The sequence below is a fragment of the Microcaecilia unicolor genome, chromosome 1 (genome assembly GCF_901765095.1).
Source record: "Microcaecilia unicolor chromosome 1, aMicUni1.1, whole genome shotgun sequence".
Classification (NCBI taxonomy): Eukaryota; Metazoa; Chordata; class Amphibia; order Gymnophiona; family Siphonopidae; genus Microcaecilia; species Microcaecilia unicolor.
Window position 1 is genome coordinate 307,921,868 of NC_044031.1, and position 24,172 is coordinate 307,946,039.

Sequence of the window (24,172 nt, forward strand, 5' to 3'; positions counted from 1 at the left end):
CATTTGCATGTTATTACTGCCTAACCCATGGTAACTTAAATATCACTGCAGTATTTTGTGTCAAGTAGCATTAGGCTATTTAAGATGCGTTAAGGGACAAATAACACAACTTAAGGCCCTAACGCTACTTAATGTATTCCCCTTCATATTGGCCCACAAAGGAAAGCAGGAGATGATGTGTTGGCCTGCCTAGTCCTCCTCTTTATTTAATATTTTGCTCTAACCTTTGGGTAAGGTACTCGAACAATTCAAAATATCATTTTACATATATGCAGATGATATTACTCTATTGTTACCAGTTTCAAATGATTGGCCCTCTCCCTTAGATAATATAATGGAGTTCTGTCCAACTAATCAAATGTTGGATTACTAGCAACCATTTGAAATTGAACTGGGAAAAGACATTGGTTCTTTGAAACCTGTTTCCACCAAGTTTTGCTATTAGCTCAGATTTATTTTTGAGAACTCAAGAATTTTGGGAGTTGTGGTTGACAATTTAATGCCCATTTCCGGCCATGTAAAACAACTAGTACAGAAATCTTTTCATGTGAAGCAAAAATCAAGGGCAATTCACAAATATTTTGAGTTTGCTGAATTTAGATTGATAGTCCAAGCTTTGATACTATACACAGAGGATTATTGCAACATTGTATACATAGGCTGTTTAAGAACTCTAGTGAATAGGATTCAATTGTTGCAAAGCTCAGTGGCTCTACTGATATTCTCAGCTAGATATAAATCAGCTGTTCCACTTCTGATGAAGTTGCATTGGCTTCCTACAGAGGCCAGAGCCCAGTTTAAGCTTTGTTCTTTTATTCATAAGATCTTAAATGGCCTAGCACCTTTTTACCTTGCAACTGCATAATTATTGTATAACAGACTACTAAACACCTAGAAAAGGAAATCTTCTCTTAGTAGCAGCCTTTACACATAAAAGAAGAGACCCCTGATTTCAACCAGTCAGGCTTTCAGGACTACCACAATGAATATGCATAAATTAAATCTGCATGTATTGGGATAATTGTTGAATACAAATCTCATGGATATTGTGGTAATTCTAAAAACTTGAATGGATAGGTGTGCCTCCAGGCAAGGGCTGAGAAGCACTGTGATAAACCATGACATGGCCACAATACCTGTGAATAGGGTGAATTTTCAGCAGCAGTGTCAGCCATGTTGATGCTTTAATGTATTTTTTCAGATCAGCCTGCAACACTAAATATCATTATTTTATTGTCCCTATACCAGCACTATTGATTTAGGGGGCCTAAAGTAAATGCAAACTTATCCAGACAGCAACCGAATATTGTCACTATCCAGTAATTTTCACAGCCGGCCCTCCTTCTAGCGAACATACTTACCTGTAGCAGGTATTCTCCAAGGACAGCAGGCTGATTGTTCTCACATGTGGGTAGACATCTGCGTCGGCCCGGGAACCGGCATTTTGCAAGAGCAAAAAATAAACAAACTTTTGCCAGTCTTCTGGCGCGCGTGCATCTCCTCAGTTAAATGAAATAACAGATAACAACTCCAAAGGTGTGGTGGGAGGGTTTGTAAGAACAATCAACCTGCTGTCCTCGGAGAATACCTGCTACAGGTAAGTATGTTCGCTTTCTCCAAGGACAAGCAAGCTGCTTGTTCTCACATGTGGGGTATCCCTAGCATCCAAGCTCACTGAAAACAATGAACATTGGTCAATTGGGCCTCACAACGGCGAGGACATAATATAAGATTACCCTGAAACTATATACAGCTAGCTGAGAGTGCAGCCTGTAAAAGAATAAAAACGGGCCTAGGGGGGTGGAGTTGGAATCTAGACTCCAAACAGATTCTGCAGCACTGACTACCCAAACTGACTGTCACATTGGGTATCTTGCTGAAGGCAGTAGTGAGATGTGAATGTGTGGACTGATGACCACGTTGCAGCCTTGCAAATCTCTTCAATAGAGGCCAACTTTAAGTAAGCCACCAACGCAGCCATGGCTCTTACATTATAAGCCGTGACCTGGCCCTCCAGAGTTAGCCCAGCTTGGCATAGGTGAAGGAAAAGTAATCTGCTAGCCAATTTGAGATTGCACGTTTTCTGATGGCGACTCTTCTCCTGTTGGGATCAAAAGCAACAAACAACTGGGCGTCCCTGCCTGAAGGGCTTCCTGGATTGGCCGCTGTCGTGGACAGGATGCTGGGCTTGATGGACCCTTGGTCTTTTCCCAGTGTGGCATTACTTATGTACTTATGTACTACTACTACTACTACTATAAATCACTTCCACATAAAAGGCCAATGCTCTCTTGCAGTCCAAGGTGGGTTTTCGCCAGGGTGGGCCTGAAGTCGGGGAAAAAATGTTGGCAAGACAATTGACTGGTTCCAGATGGAACTCCGACACCACCTTTGGTAGGAACTTAGGGTGCGTGCAGAGGACTACTCTGTTGTGATGAAACTTAGTATAAGGTGCATCTATCACTAGGGCCTGAAGCTCACTGACCCTACGAGCTGAAGTAACAGACACCAAGAAAATGACCTTCCAGGTCAAGTACTTCAGATGGCAGGAATTCAGCGGCTCAAAAGGAGCTTTCATCAGCTGGGTGAGAATGATGTTGAGATCCCATGACACTGGTGGAGGTTTGACAGGGGCCTTTGACAAAAGCAAACCTCTCATGAAGCGAACAACTAAAGGCTGTCCAGAGATAGGCTTACCCTCTACACATTGATAAGCACTAATTGCACTGAGGTGAACCCTTACGGAATTGGTCTTGAGACCAGACTCCGACAAGTGTAGAAGGTATTAAAGCAGGGTCTGTGTAGGACAAGAAAGAGGATCTAGGGCCTTGCTGTCCCACCAGACAGCAAACCTCCTCCATTTGAAAGAGTAACACCTCTTCGTGGAATCTTTCCTGGAAGCAAGCAAGACCCGGGAGACACCCTCTGAAAGACCCAAGGAGGCGAATTCTAAGCTCTTAACATCCAGACCGTGAGAGCCAGAGACTGGAGGATGGGATGTAGAAGCGACCTCTCATTCTGGGTGATGAGGGTTGGAAAACACTCCAATTTCCATGGTTCTTCGGAGGACAACTCCAGAAGAAGAGGGAACCAAATCTGGCGCGGCCAGAAGGGTGCAATCAGGATCATGATTCCGCGGCCTTGCTTGAGTTTCAGCAAAGTCTTCCTTACTAGAGGTATGGGACGATACGCATACAGAAGGCCTGTTCCCCAATGCAGGAGAAAAGCATCTGACGCTAGTCTGTCACGGGCTTGAAGCCTGGAACAGAACTGAGGGACCTTATGATTGATCTGAGTGGCAAAAAGATCCACTGAGGGGGTGCCCCACGCTCGGAAGATCTTGTGAGTTATGCCCATGTTCAGTGACCACTCGTGAGGTTGCATTACCCTGCTCAGCCTGTCGGCCAGACTGTTGTTTACGCCTGCCAGATAAGTGGCTTGAAGAAATATGCCGTGACGGCGTGCCCAAAGCCACATCTGGACGGCTTCCTGACACGGTGGGCCAAAACCGGTGCCCCCCTGCTTGTTAGTGTAGTACATCGCAACCTGATTGTCTGTCTGTATTAAGATTACTCGGTTGGACAGCCGATCCCTGAAAGCCTTTAAAGCGTTTCAGATCGCTCACAATTCCAGGAGGTCGATCTGAAGACCTGTTTCCCGAAAGGCCAGACTCCCTGAGTGTGAAGCCCACCTACATGAGCTCCCCACCCCAGGAGGGATGCATCCATCATCAGCACTTTTTGTGGCTGAGGAATTTGGAATGGTCGTCCCGGATCGTCCACCAGTGAAGAGAATTCCGAAAATTGGTGGACAATTGGATGACATCCTCTAGATTCCCTGCAGCTTGATACCACTGGGAAGCTAAGGTCCATTGAGCTGATCTCATATATAGACATGCCATGGGCGTTACATGAACTGTGAAGGCCATGTGTCCCAGAAGTCTCAACATCTGCTGAGATGCTCGAACTGTGACACCAGAGACAGGAGGTTGTCCGTCTTTGTCTCGGGAAGATAAGCCCGAGCTGTCTTCGTTTCCAGCAGTGCTCCAATGAATTCCAATTTTTGGACAGGAGTGAGATGGAACTTGGAGTAATTTATTATGAACTCCAGTAGCTCTAGCACCTGACTAGTCATTCGTATAGACTCCAGAGCACCCACCTCTGAGGTGCTCTTCACTAGCCAATCGTAGAGATAAGGAAATACATGCACTCCCAGTCTGCGTAGCGACACTGTGACTACTGCTAGACACTTTGTAAACACTCTGGGTGCAGACACCAGACCAAAGGGCAGTACACGGTACAGAAAGTGCTGTGTCTCAGCCAAAACTGAAGGTACTTTCTGTGAGCTGGAAGTACTGAAATGTGTGTGTAACCATCCTTTAAGTCCAGAGAGCATAGCCAATCATTCTCCTGAATCATGGGAAGAAGGGTGCTGAGGGAAACCATCCTGAACTTTTCTCGGACTAGTAATTTGTTCAGGGCCCTTAGGTCTAGGATGGGACGCATCCCCCCGTTTTCTTTTGCACAAGGAAGTACCTGGAATAGAATCCCAGCCCTTCTTCCCCTGGTGGAACGGGTTTGATCGCATGGGCCTTTAGAGGAGCAGAGAGTTCCTCTGCAAGTACCTGCTTGTGCTGGGAGCTGTAAGATTGAGCGCCCGGTGGGCAATTTGGAGGTTTGGATTCCAGATTGAGGGTGTATCCTAACCGGACTATTTGAAGAACCCAACAGCTGGAGGTTATAAGAGACCACCTTTAGTGAAAAAAACATTAACCTCCCCCCAACCGGCAAGTAGCCCAGTACGGACACTTTTACAGAGGCTATGCTGAACTGGAGCCAGTCAAAAGCTCGTCCCTTGCTTTTGCTGGGGAGCAGCTGGGGCCTTAGGTGTACACTGTTGACGAGAACAAGCATGCTGGGGCTGAGCCTCGGTAGGCTGTCGGGAAGCCAGAGTGTACCTACGCCTAGTATAGGAATAGGGAGCACTCTTCTTCCCCCCAAGATGAGGAGATAGTAGCAGAGGACGCCCGGCGGGAGAGAAAATCCATAGCATCATTATGCTTCTTGATCTGGTCAACAAGATCCTCTACTTTCTCACCAAAAAGGTTGTCCCCCGGCAAGGTACATCCACCATCCACTACTGGACCAAATGATCCAGGTCAGAGACAAGCAGCCATGAGAGTCTGCGCATCACTATACCCTGAGCAGCGATTCTGGATGCCACATCAAAGGAGTCATGAGCCCCTGGCCAGGAATTTACGACACGCCTTCTGCTGCCTGACCACCTGGCAAAAAGGCTAGGCCTGCTCCGGAGGGAGGGCATCAACCAAGCTAGACAGTTGCTTCACCGAGTTCCGCAAGTGGACACTTGTGAAGAGCTGGTAAGACTGGATTCGGGCTGCGAGCATAGCGGCCTGATACGTCTTCCTCCCAAAAGAGTCCAAGGTCCTAGCTTCTCTGCCTGGGGGTGCTGAAGCAGAGTCTCTAGTACTCTTGGCTCTTTGAGGGCTGAATCCACCACCATGGAATTGTGGGGTAACTGAGACCTCATCAACCCAGGTTCACTGTGGATCAGATACTGGGAATCAGCTTTCTTTGAGATCACAACCAGTTCCGCATAAGGACTTCCTCCAGTACCTTATGCAGAGGAGCTGTCACAGCCTCCCTAGGCGGAGAAGGATAGCCCAGGACCTCGAGAATCTCAGCCCTGGGCTCATCCTCAACCTCCATAGGAAAAGGAATAGCCGTATCCGTTTCCCGGACAAAAGATGTAAAGGACAGACTCTCCGGAGAAGATAGTCTCCTTTCTGGTGGAGGGGAAGGTTCAACGGGAATCCCAATTGGGCTCGTCAGAAGAAAAGTACCTGGGATCTTCCTCTGACTCCCACGAACACTCCTCTTCAGTATCAAGATAGGATCTCTCTCAGAGCACTCCGAGACTGAGCCTGTCTCGACGCCAAGGATCGACGTCCTCGATGGTGATGTTGAGAGGCCAACGCCCGCCTGGACTGCGGTGAAGCTTCCTCCACCGACGTAAAAGGGGAGTTGACTTTAGTGGCAAGCGGCACCGAGGACGGGGACCCTCACCGCAGGTGAAGGGCCAGACGCCGCTGCAGCAGACGATACGGAAGGCGCAAGCACCCCTGACACTGAAGCAGACTGGCGGAGAAGTCCTTCCAGAAGCTCTGGAAGCAGGGCCCAGATGCGCTCATCGAAAGCCGCAATCGGAGAAGGCTGCGGGGTCGGTGAACAACCGGTAGCAGAATCTGCCGAGGTTCAGGAGCAGGTTCCGAGCTGCCAGGAGACCGACGCATCGGTACCTCCTAGATAGAGAGGGAGCAGTCCTCTCGGCGCCGATGCTTCTCGGGTGCCAAATCCCTCGATGCCCCCGAGCTCCTGGCACCGTGTGTAGCAGGAGATCGATGAAGGTGCTTCTTCGCCTTCACTCGATGCCCATCATTCGGGTGTGATGGTTTGTCACGAGAGGCCTGCATAACAGGAAGCCTCGAGACAGGTGAAGACCCACTCGATGCCTCACTGCTCCCAGCGCGACTTGGTCTCTCAGCAGCCATTACCTCTGCTCCCGACATTGATGCCTCCCTTGATGTCGACGCCGCCGACCTCGGTACCGATGCTGATGTTGAAGGACCGGACCAAGCCCCCAAAAGATTTTCTCGGTGGGCTTCTCGAGCCACTTGAGTCCATTTCTGCATACAAAGACACAGACTACAAGTGCTGGGCTATGGTCGGGCCCAAGGCACTGGATACACCAAGAGTGAGTATCGGTACCTGAGATGGTCCGGTTGCACCGAGTACAACGTTTGAAGCTGCTGGGTGTCTTTGATGACATGGGAGGAAAAACGGCTTCGGCAAAATCAAACGACACGATTGTGCAAAGAAAAGGGCAGAAAAAAAGGGAAGAAACCCGACCGCGCGGCCTAAAGGCCGGCTGTGTCAAAAAAGAAAGAAAACTTAAAATTTAAGAGAATAAAGATACTAAAGAAAATAAAAAGGGGATTTTTTTTTTTTTTAAGAAACCAAAACAACAGCGAAAACTCGCGAAAAAGAAGACTCCTTTCCCAGGCCTTAACGAGGAGCACAGGAGGAACCTGTTAGCAAAGATTCTTACCTGTACCAGGTATTCTCTGAGGACAGCAGGCTTCATATTCTCACATGTGGGTAGACGCCGATCCGCATCGTCCAGTCCGGCATTTATGCCAAAGTAAAAAATAGAGTTTTAGTGAAGTGCGAGCCGCACTCCACTGCGCATGTGTGAGTGCTTTCCTCCCTGCCACACGAAAGCAGTCATCTAAGTTTAATTTCAAAGCAAGAAAAAATAAAATAATGAAGGAGACAATTCCAAGGGGAGGTGGGCGGGACTGTGAGAATACGAAGCCTGCTGTCCTCAGAGAATACTTGCTACAGGTAAGTATCTTTGCTTTCTCCAAGAACAAGCAGGATTGCATATTCACACGTGTGGGGAATCCCTAGCATCCAGGCTCACCCAAAACAACAAACAGCAGTCAATTGGGCCTCGCAACGGCAAGGACATTACACAAATTAACCTGACACTAAATACAATCTGAATGAGAGTGTTGCCTGGAACAAAATAAAATGGGCCTAGAAGGGTTGAGTTTGATTCTAGACTCCAAACAGATTCTGCAGTACTGACTGCCCAAACCGACTGTCGCATTGGGTATCCTGCTCAAGGCAGTAGTGAGATGCAAATGTGTGGGCTGAAGACCACGTTGCAGCCTTGCAAATTTCCTCAATGGAGGCTGACCTCAAGTGGGCTACCCACGCAGCCATGGCTCTGACATTAGGCGCCGTGACATGACCCTCCAAGGCCAGCCCAGCCTGGAAAAAAGTGAAGGAAATGCAATCTGCCAGCTAAATGGAAATTGTGCATTTCCTGATGACGACCCCCATCCTGTTGGGATCAAAAGAAACAAAAGCTGGGCGGACTGTCTACGGGGCCTTGTCCACTCCATGTATTAGGCCAATGCTCTCTTGCAGTCCAAGGTGTGCAAGCTGCTTTCGCCAGGATGGGCATGAGGTTGGGGAAAGAATGTTGACAAGACAACTGACTGGTCCCAGATGGAACTCCGACACGACTTTCGGAAGGAACGTAGGGTGCGTGCGGAGGACTACTCTGTTGTGATGAAACTTAGTATGAGGTGCATCCACTACTAAGGCTTGAAGCTCACTGACCCTACGAGCTGAAGTAACAGTCACCAAGAAAATGACCTTCTAGGTTAACTACTTCAGATGGCAGGAATTCAGTGGCTCAAAACGAGCTTTCATCAGCTGGGTGAGAATGACGTTGAGATCCTATGATACTGGCTGAGGTTTGACAGGGGGTTTTGACAAAAGTAAACCTCTCATTAGATTGTAAGCTCTTTGAGCAGGGACTGTCTTTCTTCTATGTTTGTGCAGCGCTGCGTATGCCTTGTAGCGCTATAGAAATGCTAAATGGTAGTAGTAGTAGTAGTAGTAAGTGAACAATTAAAGGCTGTCCAGAGATGGGCTTACCTTCTACACATCGATGATAAGCACCAATTGCACTAAGATGAATCCTTACAGAGTTGGTCTTGAAACCAGACTCTGACAAGTGTACAAGATATTCAAGCAGGGTCTGTGTAGGACAAGAAAGGGGATCCAGGGCCCTGCTCTCACACCAGATGGCAAACCTCCTCCATTTGAAAGAGTAACACCGCTTCATGGAATCTTTCCTGGAAGCCAGAAATACCCAGGAGACACCCTCCGAAAGACCCAAGGATGCAAATTCTAAGTTCACAACATCCAAGCTGCGAGAGCAAGAGACTGGAGGCTGGGATGTACAAGCCCTCGTTCTGAGTGATGAAGGTCGGAAAATACTCCAATCTCCATGGTTCTTCGGAGGATAATTCCAGAAGAAGGAACCACATCTGCCTCGGGCAGTAAGGCACGATCAGAATCATGGTTCCGTGGTCTTGCTTGAGTTTCAACAAAGTCTTTCCTACTAGAGGTATTGGAGGATAAGCATACAGGAGACCTGTCCCCCAGTTGAGGAAGAAGGCATCCGACGCTATTCTGCCATGGGCATGAAGCCTGGAACATAACTGAGGGACCTTATGATTGAGTGGCAAAGATCTAACGAGGGGGTGCCCCACGCTCAGAAGACCTTGCGGGCTATGCTCATGTGAAGAGACCACTCGTACGGTTGCATTATCCTGCCTAGTCTGTTGGCCAGGGTGTTGCTTGCGCCCGCCAGATAAGTGGCTTGGAGAAACATGCCATGAAGGCAAGCCCAATGCCACAACTGGACAGCCTCCTGACACAGCCCCCCTGCTTGTTGATGTAATACATTGCAACCTGATTGCCCGTTTGAAAGAGAATGATTTTATGGGACAGCTGATCTCTGAAAGCCTTTAGAGTGTTCCAGACTGCTCGAAGCTCCAGCAGGTTGATCTGAAGATTTGTTTCCAGAAGGGACCAAGTTGCCTGATTGTGGAGCCCATCTACATGAGCTCCCCAGCCCAGGAGAGATGCATCCGTCACAATTTTTGCAGCTGAGGAATTTGAAATGGAAGTCCCAGAGTCAAACTGGATCAAATTGTCCACTCTGAAGAGAGCAAACAAGCTCTGGGGACACTTGGATGACATCTCCCAGACTTCCCGAGGCTTGATACCACTGAGAAGTCAGAATCCATTGAGCTGATCTCATATAGAGATGTGTCATGGGTGTAACATACTCTGTGGAAGCCATGTGGCCCAGCAATCTCAACAGCTGCCAAGCTGTGACATGCCGAGAGTCTCGAACCTTGGAGGCTAGCAAGACAAGGTTGTCTTCTCTGGCCTCCGGGAGGAAGGCTCAAACCTTCTGCGTGTCGAGCAGGGTTCCTATGAATTCCAATCTCTGGACAAGATGGAGATGGGACTTGGGGTAACTTAAAACAAACCCTAGCAGTTCAAGTACCCCAAATAGTCATCCGCATGGAGTCCCAATGGGACGCATCCCCCGTTTTCTTTTGCACAAGGAAGTACCTGGAATAGAATCCCAGCCCTTATTCCCCTGGTAAAACAGGTTCGACTGCTTGGGCCTGTAGAAGGGTGGAGAGTTCCTCTGCAAGTACCTGCTTGTGCTGGGAGCTGTAGGACTGAGATCCCGGTGGGCAATTTGGAGGTTTGGATTCCAGATTTAGGGTGTATCCTAACCGGACAATTTTAACAACCCACCAGTCGGAGGTTAAAAGAGGCCACCCTCATTTTAACCTCCCCCCAACCGGCAAGTTGTCTGTGACAAGACACTTTTATTGCGGCTATGCTCTGCTGGAGCCAGTCAAAAACCCGTCCCTTGCTCTGAATGGGGAGCAGAAGGGGCCTTAGGCGCACGATGTTGACGAGAACGAGCACGCTGGGGCAGGCTGACGAGCCAAAGGAGTGTACCTACGCCAGGAGCAGTAGTAAGGGGCACTCCTTGACTTGCCAAAATACCTCCCAGATGAGGAGGTGGATGCAGAAGGTGTCCAGATGGAGAGAGAAGAGATAGTATCCGTGTGTTTCTTAATCTGGTCAGCGAACTCTTCAACCTCCAAAAAGATTATCCTCCTGGCAAGGGGCATCTGCCCACCTCTGCTAAACAGAATGTTCCAAATCAGAAACAAGCAGCTATGAGAGTCTGCGCATTACTATACTTTGGGCAGAGATCCTGGATGCCACATCAGAAGTGTTGAATGTGCCCCTGGCCAAGAACTTTCGACATGCCTTCTGCTGCTTGACCAACTGGTGAAAAGGCTCTGCCTGCTCCGGAGGTAGCGTATCGACCAAGTCAGACAGCTCTCTCACCAATTTCTGCAAGTAAACACTTGTGAAGAGCTGGTATGACTAAATACGGGATATGAGCATACAAGCCTGGTACATCTTTCTCTCAAAAGAATCCAGGGTTCTAGTTTCTCTGCCTGGGGAGCCAAGGTATAATCTCTAGTACTCCTGGCTCTTTTGAGGGTGGATTCCACCACCATGGAGTTGTGAGGCAACTGAGGCCGCACAAAACCAGGCTCACCGTAGATCTAGTACTGGGTGTCAATCTTCTTGGGTGACAGAGGGGACACCCAGTTTCTCACAAGGACTGCCTTGAGTACCTCCAGGAGAGGAGCCATCACAGCCTCCTTAGGAGGGGAGGTGTAATTCAGGACCTCGATCATCTTGGCCCCGAGCTTATCCTCCACTTCTACGGGGAATGGAATAGCCTCAGGATTTCCCTCACAAAAAATGGAAAAAAAGAGACTCTCAGGTGCATGTCTCCTCTCAGGTAGTGGGAAGGGCTCAGAAGGGATCCCATAAGACTCATCAGAGGAAAAGTATCTGGGATCCTCCTCTGATTCCCATGAGTGCTCCTCCTCGGTGTTGGATAACATCTCTCTACGAGATGACCGAGACCAAGCCTGCCTCGATGCCGAGGAACCCTGTCCTCAAGAATGGCGTTGAGACCCCAGCTCCCGCCGAGACCCCAGCAAAGCTTCCTCTACCGACGTCGAGGGGGTACTGACCTGGGTGGCAGTCGACACTGGGGCTGCAGGTGGTGTCGGAGCCGCACCGAAGGCTGAGGACCAGGGGGGGCCGCAGCAGGAGCTATGGTAGGTGCAAGCACCCCCGATACCGATGCACATCACTGCATAAGGCCATCCAGCAGCTCAGGGAGCAAGGCCTGGATGCGCTCATTGAGGACCGACATCGGGAAAAGCTGAGGCACCAGTTGGGGTGCAGGCTGCAGAACCCGCTGGGGTCGATATGGGATCAGAAGCTCGGCTGCTTGGACATGATGCTGATGTCGAGCATCCAGACCTGGCTCCAAAAATCTTCTCGCGTTGAGCCTCCCGGGAAACCTGGGTCCAGTTGCACCGGGTACAACACTTGAAGCCACTGAGAGTCTTTATGGACATGGATAGGAAGACTTTACCAGCCAAATTAAACAGCTCGATGGTGCCTGAAAATGGGACAAAGGCACAAAAAAAGGATTCCCAACCGGAGTCAGGGCCTAAGGGCAGCCCACATCAAAAAATAAAGGAAACTTAAAACGCGGGCCAAAAAGAAAACTAAGAAAAATAAAGGGACTCTTTTTTTCTTTTTTAAACCAAGATAAAATAAAAAGAGAGAAAAGCAAGAAAGAACAAGCTGAAGGCACTCAAAAGCTCTGAAAACCAAACGTGTGAAGAGCACTGGTAGAACACAGCCTCTCTTAATGCAGAAAAAATGAAACCGAGAGGACCGCGTTTGTGCGGCGGGTAGGAAGGCACTCGCACATGCATAGTGGAGCGCAGCTCGTGCTTCACTAAAGCTCTGTTTTTTTTTACTTTGGCATAAATGCCAGACCGGATGACATGGATCGGCATTTACCCACACGTGAGAATATGCAAGCCTGCTTGTCCTCAGAGAGCCATTCTGTTTCTGCCAGTTGTGCTACCATGATATTATGATCCAGTGTCAAAAGCTGTTGAGAAATCTAGCAGTACTAACACTGAGGCAAATCTCCTATCTCAGTTTCTGTGAAGATCATCTAGTAGAGGTACGAGAACCGTTTCTGTTACATAACCGGGTCTGAATCTAGATTGACATGGATCTAGCCAGTTTCTCTCTTCTAGCCAATCACTGAGCTGAACACTGAGTTGTTCTATAAGTTTTCCTAGAAATAGGATGTTGGATACTGGCCGGTAACTTTCAAGTTTGTCCTGAAGGCTGTTTTTCTTTAGCAAAGGGTGACATCCTGGATCACTGAGGATTGCTTTGCAGCTGGATCTGGCATTCACCAATCCTATAATTCCCAAGGGTGGTTCTGGGGGTAGCTTTGGTGTGGCAATGAGGTGATCTTTTAAGTACTGTTATGTAGGTGTTTGACCTCTTGCACTTTGGTCAGTGGGGATTATAATTTCCTCTCCCACATACAACTGTGATCCCCGAGGTCTCTTGGTTTGCTGGGCCTAGGCACATTCATTTTCACTGGATGCCATTATAGCCCTAAAAAAAACCTCTGAAGATCAGCAATCTTACCAGTTGGCACTAAGATTAAAGGCTTTCACTGTTATTTCACAGAACAGGTCCCCTACCCTGTAGGCCCCCTACTCTGTATTCTCATACCACCCTCACAGGTGTAGTATCCAAGGGACAAAAGAAAGTATAATTTGAGAACTTAAAACGTCTAAGATACACATAAATGTCCTCCCAAAAGGAGGCAAGCTGAGGACAAGTCCAGAGTACATGAAACAATGTCCCGTCCATTCCTCCACATTTTGCGTGATCTGGGGAGGCAGCAATTCTAGCCTTAAAAGCCCCATCAGGGATGCTACCTCCAACTCGACGGCTTGTTGTATAAGTCCATAGGGCTTAGTGGGATCCAGAGACTAGAGGGCCATTTGCAAGCCTGAGATTGCAACCCTGTTGTCTTACACTCCATCAAAAAAGGCACTAAACTTCTCACCAAGGGGCATTGCTACGGGCAAAAGGTCCAAGGAATGCACATGGTGGGACAATTAGCAATAGGCAAAAATGGCGCCCCTGCATCCCCTCTATCTAGTAGCGCTCTGAAAATGATAAGCAGCAGTAGTAATAGCAGCAAAAGGAAAGCAGCCCTCCCTCAGGGGTCAAAATTTGCTCAAGAAGAGAAAAACCCTCGCCCTCCTATGTGAGAAAAACTCTGTTCTCTAGGCCATGCGCAAAGTCACCATTTCCACAGATTAGTAGTAAGGAAGTACAAGCAGCATTGCCCCCCCCCCCCCAACCCCTTAATAAAGTCTTTCCAGAACTCTTTTAGGGGTCTCAAAAGACAGCTGTTTCTCAATTCCTTAGGTAAGGGCCCATATGGTATATGAAGTAAATAATGAAAGTGCCATGTCCCAAATAAAACCATTTCTATGACCAGAGTATAGTCAAAAGTACACAACAACCAATATTTCAAGTTACGAGATAAACATGCCTGGTTGTATTTCCTCAAGTGCGGGAGACCAAGACCCCCTCCCCCCACCTTCCACTTTCCATAAAGTAATGACAATTGCATCTTAGGCTTTCTTCTCCCCCAATAAAAAGTGCCAACAAGGCCATTCAATTTTTTCAGATCCTTCTTAAACAGTCTGATGGGAACAACCTGCAAAACATACAGCCACTTAGGGAAAATTGTCATCTGGTATAAACTAATACATCCATTCAGAGAGAGAGGCAACTGAGCATGTCATCAAGAGTTTCATCTCAGCTAATAAGCAATGAAATTTCAACGAATGTAAAAGACAGGATCTGAGAGCAGTAAGATCCCCCATAGAGAAAGTACATCGGGAAAATAAAACCTTGCTTTTAATAAGCTTTCATGCAGAGAAAGCCTTTGATTGCATTAGGTGGGATTTCATGCTTCATGTTCTTGAACGATATGGAATAAGGCGGCATTTTTGTCAGGATATTGTATGCAGGTCCGCAGGCTAGAGTGCTGGTTAATGGGAAGATTTCGGAGGACTTTGCTATTTACCGGCACGCTAGACAGGGATGTCCTCTGTCCCCACTTTTAAGTGTTCTAACGCTGAATCTGTTTTTGAGGGAAGTACAAGGAAATCCTGGAATCCAATGAGTTTGGTTTGAAACTGAACATTTTAAAATTGCAGAATTTGCTGATGGTGTATCGATCAAACTGACTAATGCTCATGTGTAATCTAAAAAAGGAAACCACACAAAGTGTGGAGGTGCACTTAACCCCCACGAAACAATAAAGGAAGAAAAAAAGAGAAGAGTGGGGGAAGATAGGCTCTTTCCAATCAATAAGGGAGACGTATATTTGAAAAAAGTATAATGTTTATTATAACAGGTCAACTCAACACAGCCATGTTTCGGCGATGTAGCGCCTTCTTCAGGAGTCTTCCAACAATATATCGAGTACTTGAGTGTTTAATACTCCAAGAAACACAATTTTGAAGAACCTGCAGTTCCTTCTCTTTCAGAGTAGTAACAGAAATGCATACAGCAAGCGAGGCCGTAGTGACACATCCAAAACCATGTGCTCATGTGTCCCTGGCCACCCTTTTAGAGAGTTTTGTTGAATATGGAGACTTTTTGGGTTTTAAATTTAATTATCAAAAAGTTGGAAGCATTAGCTATTACAGTGGATCTGGAAAGGGAGTTGGGGGTGTCTTTTCCATTTCGCTGGGCCATGGGGGTCTTTTCGTTTTTCAAGGAGCTCAAACTCGCTCTTGTCAAAATCCTGAAGCACTGTGAAGACCAGGTTGGAGATTTGGTATGAGAAGCAAATTTATCAAACCAGCTACACTACAAATGTTAATACTTATTCATCATGAAATTAATTCAGATAAATGTTATTGCCATTTTGATTTCAAATAATGCAGGGAAAAACATTGACACTGCATTATACAAAACCAGTATTGTAACAACTATTTGGAATCAGTAACAATTTCTAAATGCAAAACAAAAAAATCCAAAACGCACTCAATGTGAAGATAAGAAACAATGATGAAATCTATATCTATTCCACAGAATAATTATTATCCCTTATTGGGCTGCTTGAATGAGTGGTGCACATAAAATCTGAGCCTTGTTTCTCCCTATCAAAAATCTTATTAGGACATTTACCTTACAAAACAAAAGTTGATATCTATAGAGTGTACTAAAAACAGAAATTAATTAATCCACAGTTATTAGAATAATTTCATGATATGTATCAATGTGGACAGAAAATTTGTTGGGCACTGTTTAAAATTTCTACTGACTAATAAAATACTCAGGTACATGCAGAGTACATGCACAAATGCATATCTTTCGAAGCAGGTAGAGACTTGGACATGGGCATTTGCACGCTATTGTAGCCTTGTATGGGAACCTACTGGATGTCCTGGCAGCCATTTTGGCTGTGAAACCTGCTTGGGGGGGGGGGGGAGGAGGTTCTTACGCTGAAGACCCACTAGACCACCAGGAAGTTTAAAGATAGACTGTCCTTCAGGTGCTGGGAATGAAGTGGGGGGGGGGGGGTGCCGAGAGTGATCGTAGGGGGGGGGGTGCAGTTTCAGTTTTAACTGAAACCAACTGCAAATTTTAGCCAAAACAGAGAATCCCATTCCCCAACTTTATTAGTCTCTATTAGTGGGTGAGAAAAAAAAAGTGAACCCTTTTCATATAATTCCACAGCCACGCGGAGTCTGTGGGAGGTTCAGGTGTACCCTTCCCTTCTATGCTGAACTCTGTGGGGAGATAAGGGCAGGGGACAATCTCCCTACCCTATTATCTCTGCTCCTTGGTTAAACTTCTATAAGGGAAGGGGGACCCCAACCATTCAAATCACTACAAAGGTCCTCAAGCCCAAAAACATGCCTACCCCTGGGCTAAGTGAAAGACCACACTATGACAACAGCAGACAGGAGTGGGGGAAGGCACATGGTAGAATACAAAGGGGAATGAAGCATCACTGGGGATTACAGGTACTTGCCAGTTTTTCTTTCTCTGGGAGTTGCTTCCACACCTCAGCCAGCTTCTTGCTCAGTTCACCAAAATCTGGCAGTGAAAAGAATAAATTAAACATCAGTGCACATGATAACACAGAAGACATATTGGTGCTGAAAAGTCCCTGTCATAAAGAGCTCACAGTAAAATTTAGAAAGAAGGGAGCTATAACATGACTTGAGCCAAAACAGGATCCTTTGCTTTTGAGAAACAAAAGAACTTCAATCATAGAGAATGTTTATGTGCCAGGATTTTCCACTATACACTCTCAGTCTATTCAACAATTTTCCGCAAAACATGTAGTGGCAAAACTTGTAAAACAAAGCCAGCGAGGAAAGAATCAATTTGAAGAGATTTCTCCTACCCATTAGTGATAAAGGTAAAATGACTCCATTTCTGAAACTGGAGTTTAGTGTCTTGCAACAACCTGTCAACGTTCATACGATATAGTCCTGAAGTATCCATAGACAACACCACCCCCAGATAATAAAAAGAATCACCAGCCCATTTCAATGGAAAGGGCCCCCGCCAACCCACACCTTGGTCCCTTTCCCTATGCAATGCTTCAGCTTTTTGAAATTTAACTTAAAACCAGAGAAATCCCCAAATTCAGTCACGCATTCTAACAGGGCCACAACTGAGACTTGGGGATTAATCGCATAAACTAACAAGTCATCAGCAAATGCTGCCATTTTGAAAGCATCTATGCCCAATTGAAAACCTTGTATGTCTGGATTCCTCTGAATGTCACGAAGTCAGAGGGTCTAGAATAAGAACAAATAAAAGAGGTGATAGTGGGCAACCCTGTCTGATTCCACAATGTATGGGGAAAGGGGAGAAAAGCAATCCATTCACCCATACTTGAGGCTAAGAAAGAAAATGCATAGCATGAATTGCTTCTTGGAAAAACCCACATATTCTGTAAGCATCCAATACCCCAAATAAAAAGTCCCACACCACCTGGTCAAAGGTCTTTTCAGCATCAAAACTGATCAACATGGATGGAATAGCCTGACCAGATGCCAACTCCAATGTAGAAAGAATCTTCCACACATTCTTGGTAATATTGCGGACCTGCACAAAACCCACTTGAGAATCCTCTATCATATCTGGAAGTATTGTAAGCCACATTGAGCCTGCAAAGAGGTGGGAAAATGTGGGGTACAAATGCAATAAATAATAATAATAATACGAAATAGACGATTTGCCAAAACTTTAGCAAATAATTTGGCTTCATAATTGAGCAGCAAGATCGGTCTATATGACTCTGGTTTCTTCGAGTCACAACCCGGCTCTAGCAAAATGACCACCTGGGCTAACCGTAAGGATGCGGGCAACTGTCCTTCTCCAACTATAGAATTAAGGGAACAACCTCTTCCTTCAGCATCTTATAAAATTCCCCTCTGTAACCATCAGGTCCAGGAGCCTTTCCAAGGGGACTCCTCTGTATAGCCCAAGAAAACTCTTCTTCTCCAAAAGGGGTATTTAACACAGTCAAACTTTCTGGATCCAATCATAAAAGATCCAAACCAGAGAGATACATATAACTTTCCAACAGAATGCAACTGAGCATAATAATCTCTCATAATAGTAATTAATTTGGGTATCCCTATTTTCCAGAACCCCGTTGGAGAAGTACAAAGCATCAATCTTAGAGGGACCCTGACAAGGATGAGCCAAGCAGCCTAACAAACTACCACTTTTATTTGCATGTTTGTATAGCTGATATTAAAAATAAATGTGTGATTTTTGGGTGTTATGATGAATCAATTTGTTTAAGGTATGTTGCAATTCTAAAAGCTGAGTTTTGACCTGAGCATTATGATTGATCCCATAATAGCGTTGCAAGCATGTAACCTCCCTTTCCAAACAGAGTAGCTCCCTTTCCCTGACTTTCTTTTGGTGACTAACCTAAGCTATGATCTCTCTCCAGAGCACTGCTTTAGCAGTATCCCAATAAAAGGTAGGAGTATCCACATAAGCAACATTAGCTTCTTTAAACATCAGGTATTTCGGTGAGAGAAATCTCCCGTCCTCATAAAGACGAACCGGAAACTTCCACTGATATGATTGTGGAGGCACCCCAGGGAACTCCAATCGAGCGGACACCATAGCATGGTCCAATATTTTAATAGGTCCAATCTCAGCTTCCTGTATTATTGTGAACAAAGAGCGAGAGATAAAAATATAATCAATCCTGGACATGGTGGAGTGTGCCCGAGACAAGCGAGTGTAATCTCAATCCACCAGATGTAAAGTGCACCAGACATCCACGAAGTCCAGGACCTCACTCAGCAGTGGAATGCCCAGAGACATGGTAGGAGTCACACGTTTTCCCATGTCATCTATCTAACCTCGGATCCCCTACCTCATTAAAATCCCCTCCCACCAAAAAAGGAACCCTTTCAAAACTCTGGAGGTGATGAAGAAGCTGCCTATAAAAGACTTTACTGTAATTATTTGGTGCATAAACATTACAAAGGAGCAATGGTTGGTGTTCAACAGTTAAATGAACTATCAAAAATCTACCAGCATCATCATGAATAATTTTAAGAGTTGTGAACTGAATCCCTTTCCTAATTAGTAAGATGACACCCTCCCTTTTTACCCGAGCTGGAGACTCAAAATGAGAAGCAACCCATCAATGACAAAGCTTCTGGTGTTCCTTAGCATCCAGGTGTGTTTCCTAAGGAAGGCAATGGACACCTTCTGTTGGTTTAGCGCTTGAAGTATTTTGTCACTTAATTGATGAGGAAATACCGCCCACATTCCAGGTCACTACACTGAAGGGCATTACATGACACCACCCTAACCAGACAGTCAACCATTGCAAATACTCCCATGTGACAGTCCAGGATTCCCTGCCCACCTCCACCCTCACAATAAGATCCCCACCCTCCCCTCTCCGAAAGGGCACCATAAGGTGCGTGCCCCCAACTAAAGACCCTCTTTTTATAAAGGTAAAAGGAAAAATATATAGACACTCAGACCTCCTCCAAGTAAAACATAAAGAACTTCAAAAACATAGCTTGTGAAAACAAAGCTGCAGATACCCCCAATACACCTCAAACAAATATGTGTGTACTAACCTACACACTCAGAGTGCCACCAAGCTGAAAAATACAAACACGGAAATGAAGCAGAATATACCCCCTCATTCCCACACCCCAGAGGCCCCCCCCCCCTCGTCTCAATGCTGAATGATTTCAAGCATCATTTGAATGTGCTCGGTCCTCTCATTCCAGCTGATCCACAAAAGTTTGGGCCGCTGCTAAGGTGTCACAATATTGTAAAGCTCCATTGTGATGAACCTGCAATTTAGCTGGATATAACAGACTAAAACATACTTGTAATTTGTATAAGCGGCTACAAAGCAAACTGTTTACGCTCAAGTGAGACTTTGGTTGAGTAGTTCTGAAAGCACAAAATCTTATGTCTGAAGGAGATATTTGCTCTCCGAAGTGGTAAAACACTGGACTACGAAGGACATTAGTCCATTGTTTTACCACTTCCGACAGCAAATATCTCCACCGTATGATGATAATGAAGCAATCTAAAAATGACTACCCTGGGGCGTTCCGTGGTTGGTCTTTTGGTACCCAAGCGATGTGCACGCTCTATATGCAAAGGGCCAGCAGTACTTTGATGTTGCGAGAATCTAGGGAACCATGCTTCCAGAAATCCTCGTAGTTCTGCATCTTGTACTGATTCCGGTAATCCAACCAGTCTCAAATTATTCTTGCAAGACTGGTTTTCTAGGTCATCAACCTTATTTTCCAAGGAAGCAACCTTACCCTGAAGATGCTTGATTTCCAGCAAAGATTCCCGAGTCGAAGTATTAACCTCTCCCATGCTCTGTTTAACCTCCTGAAGATCCTTGGTTAAAAGTAATGAATCGGTTCCATGTCATCCAATTTATCAATAATTTGTTGTAATTGCTTGCCCATGGCCTGTTCCACGGCCACACAGACCTGTGTAACAATTTCAGAAGCCCAGGCACAGCCCACTGTAGGCTATGGGCACTTTTCTCCACCATTTTTAAGTCTCCCCTGTGAGTCTTCTCTGCAACCATGGGCTGCCATGTGGAAACACTCCTCCCCTTAGGTAGCAACAATAAGCCTTGCAACAATAGGCCAGGGCCTCAGTCAGTACTCAAAATATTGCAGAAGCACCACCAGGAGGGAGAGAGAGCAGAGAAAAAAAACCCCACTTTTTTTCCAATGGACGGTATATGAGCAGCTTGTGCTTGGAGAACACCTCGAGCGCTAGAGGGTAAAGAGCAAATGAAATACGTCTCAGCACTGCCCAAACCACAAAGCAGAAAACATCCACAAAAGCAGTCCAGTGGAAACTTTGGGCTACCTGCACAGAGCAAAAGGCCCAAAGGGCCATGGTCCACACTACTATCACTCTGTGAGATTCACCCTCCAATGCCCAGGAGCCGCCTGGTTCAGTTCCAAGGCGCAACAGCAGGAGGGTCGATGCAAGGTGTGTCCGCCTGTCTCTCTCTCTCTTTCAGCAGTTGCTGAATATGGACTGAAAGACTCACGGTCCATGTAACCTGCTTCTCTTTCCAACGCCCTGGCGCTTTAGTGCTTATCCTCTCCCCACCGCAAGCCGTCTCCAGTCAGCGCCTCTCCGCCTGCTGCCCTCCGATCCTGCTGCTGATCTGCGGGCTGACCGCCCCACCTTGCCTCGCTCTTCCGCCGGTCTCCCAGACTAGAACACCACTCCAACCATGAGGGAAGGGGTGCAATCAAGTGTCGCCAGAGTCAAAGATCTGCGCTCCAGAGCAGGATAACTGTGTTACAAAACAAAAAGCAGGAGCGCACCTAATGGAGGTAAGTTGATTGCTGAGGGTGAGCCTAGAACTGTTGTTGAGGAAGAGTCTGGGTTGTCGAAATCGGGGATCTGCAAGCAGGGGCTTCAGGAGCTCAACATGTAGCGGCCATCTTGGCCGAGGGCTCCACCAGAAGTCGGTAAAGTCTCTTTAATTCAGAAGGAAAAGTCTTGACACGGGCTTGTGGCTGATAAGGCCCAAACACAGTTCATGGCTTGTGACTGCCATGCCCAAAACACAGTCTGTAGTCTCTCTCTCACTCTCTTTGGGCCAGCCAGACCTCAGAACTGCATTTACAAGTGTCCAAATGAAAAGCTAGGCTTACCTCAGCCAGGTCGTAGTAGCTGGACATACATAATGAAGGCATATGCTGGAGATCAATTCTTCCACCCTTGGCCTCTTTGATCCCATTCTGGTCCTGTCTTTTATAGTTCCTGGTTCCTGTCCTTTTGGCTCCACTCATCCTGTTTCACTTCCTCTCTGGGCAGGACGGTAAAATTATGCCTTACCTGATTATTTTCTTTACTTTAGTCGCAGCAGATGAATCCAGAAACTGGTGGGTTGTATCCATCCACCTGCAGGTGGAGAGAGAACACTGAAGCAAAGGCAGCAATACTGGATAGTCAGCCCCTGAGCCATTCAGTATATATTTCATCACAAAGCAGAAGAAGAAGTAAACCACTGAAAACCTTCTTCACAAACCCAGAATCACAGACCAACAGCACGCAATATCAACAAAGTGTCATCTGTTTTGTTTTTGTTTGGGGGGGGGGGGGTCATGGAAAACAACTGCACTTGAAAAGAATCAAAGGATTCAGAAGAAACAACCTGACTTGACACAGAGAACAGCAGAAATAAAAACGCGGTGACAAGAACCGGAAGGGATCCGGATTCATCTGCTGCGAGTAAAAGGAAAGAAAATTATCAGGTAAGGCATAATTTTATCTTCCTTAGCCTCTGCAGCAGATGAATCCAGAAACTGGTGGGATGTACCAAAGCAATCCCCTAAACAGGGTGAGAAGCCGCCGTTCCCCATGACAAACTGACACTCCAAAATGAGCATCCTCCTGCGCAGCCACATCCACTCTATAAGGATTAAACAAGGAATGACGAGAAGCCCAAGAAGATACCTGACAAATCTCCTCCAGGGAGAGAACACCTGTTTCTGCCCCTGAGGCCAACTGCACCCACATGGAATGAGACCGTAATGCCTCCAGCAGAGGCTGACCTCCCCAAGAGGTATGCCGAAGCAACTGCTTCCTTCAGCCACTGAGATATAGTCGCTTTTGAAGCTGCAAGACCCTGCTGGGGCCCTGAAAGGAGCACAAAGAGATGATCCAAAAAACGGAACTCATTAGACATCTGCAAATAACAGATGAGAACCCAAACATCCAACAGCCAAAGCTATGTAAAATCCTCTAGAAAATCCTCCTTCTGAAATGAAGGAAGAAAAAAAAGAGGCTGATTGACATGGAATGTTGAGATTACCTTTGGTAAAAAGGACGGAACCATTCGCAAAGTCATACCAGACTCCGGGAACTGAAGAAAAAGATCCTGACATGACAACGCTTGGAGCTCTGAAACTTGACGATCTGATGCCATAGCCACCAAACAAACCACTTTCAGGGTAAGATCTTTGTCAGAAGCCCAGCGCAAAGGTTCAAACGGTGCCTTCTGCATAGCCTGCAGCACCAGATTCAGGTTCTGGATGACAAAGCGAAGGACAAAGGTGAAGAACCCCCCCCCCCCCCCAAGAAAAAAAATATATCACACCACATCTGGATGAGCCACCAGGGAAGAACTCGAAACGCATCCTCTGTAACAGGCCAGAGTCGCAACTTGCACCTGGAGCGAGTTATAGGCTAGGCCCTTTTGCAACCAGTCCTGCAGAAAGGCTAAACATCTGAGACACAAACACCAGAAACAGCGATCGTGCGCAAACCGCACACCACATCTCAAAGGTACTGGAAACCGAAAAGGTGCTTCCACCAGAAGGTGGACCAAGTCCGTATAACAAGGACGGCGCGGCCAATCTGGAGCAACCAGAACAACTGGTCCCTGGTGGTGGCCAATCCTGTGGAGAACCCGCCTGACTAAGGGTTACGGAGGGAAGACATAAAGGAGGGCAGATGCCAGCCAGGGCTGCAGCAGAGCATCCAACCCTGCAGACCCTAGTTCTTTTCTTCTGTTGAAGTATCTGTCCACTTTGGCATTCGCCCTGGTAGCCATCAGGTCGATCTTCGGTATTCCCCACCTCTGGCAAATCTGAACAAACACCTCCAGCACCAGCTCCCATTCCACTGAATCCAGGAGATGACGACTGAGAAAGTCCGCCTGTACATTTCACTGACCCACAATGTGTGCTGCCGACAGGCACAGGATGTGTCTCTCTACCTACTCCAGGAGGCTGCCAACCTCTGAGGCCAACATCACATTCTGTATGCCGCCCTGCCGATTGACGTATGCCACCGCTGTCATGTTGTCTGAGAGAACATGAACTGCCTGGCCCTGCAGCAAGTCATGAAAGGCCAGCAAAGCATTCACCACTGCCTGTAGTTCCAGCCGATTGATGTGTCACACCGCTTCCAACGCAGTCCACTTCCCCTGTGCATATGGTGGAGAAAATGAGTCCCCCCACCCCAAAAGACTGACATCAGTCACTACCACAACCCAATGAGGAGAAGCCAATGGCATCCCCCGCTGGAGGTTGGAGTCGCAAAGCCACCAGCTTATGCTATGCTTTGTCCGGGGCAACCACGGAAGACGTCACTGGTAATCCTGGGACAACAGGGACCACCTGCTCAGCAGCGAGTGCTGCAGAGTACACATGTGAGTCCTGGCCCACAGCACCACCTCTAGAGTGGCC

At 46.9% G+C, this 24,172-nt stretch overlaps 1 protein-coding gene across 6 annotated transcripts in view; it reads right to left on the reverse strand.

The window, feature by feature from the left end:
- Window positions 1-24,172, reverse strand: part of HMGXB4 (HMG-box containing 4) — a 160,677-nt gene that overhangs the window by 33,905 nt on the left and 102,600 nt on the right. For all 6 annotated transcript variants that reach the window (XM_030208126.1, XM_030208101.1, XM_030208116.1 and 3 more), the window contains exon 7: window positions 16,453-16,517. In XM_030208126.1, coding sequence (XP_030063986.1) covers window positions 16,453-16,517 — 65 coding nt within the window. The remainder of the gene's footprint in view (window positions 1-16,452; window positions 16,518-24,172) is intronic.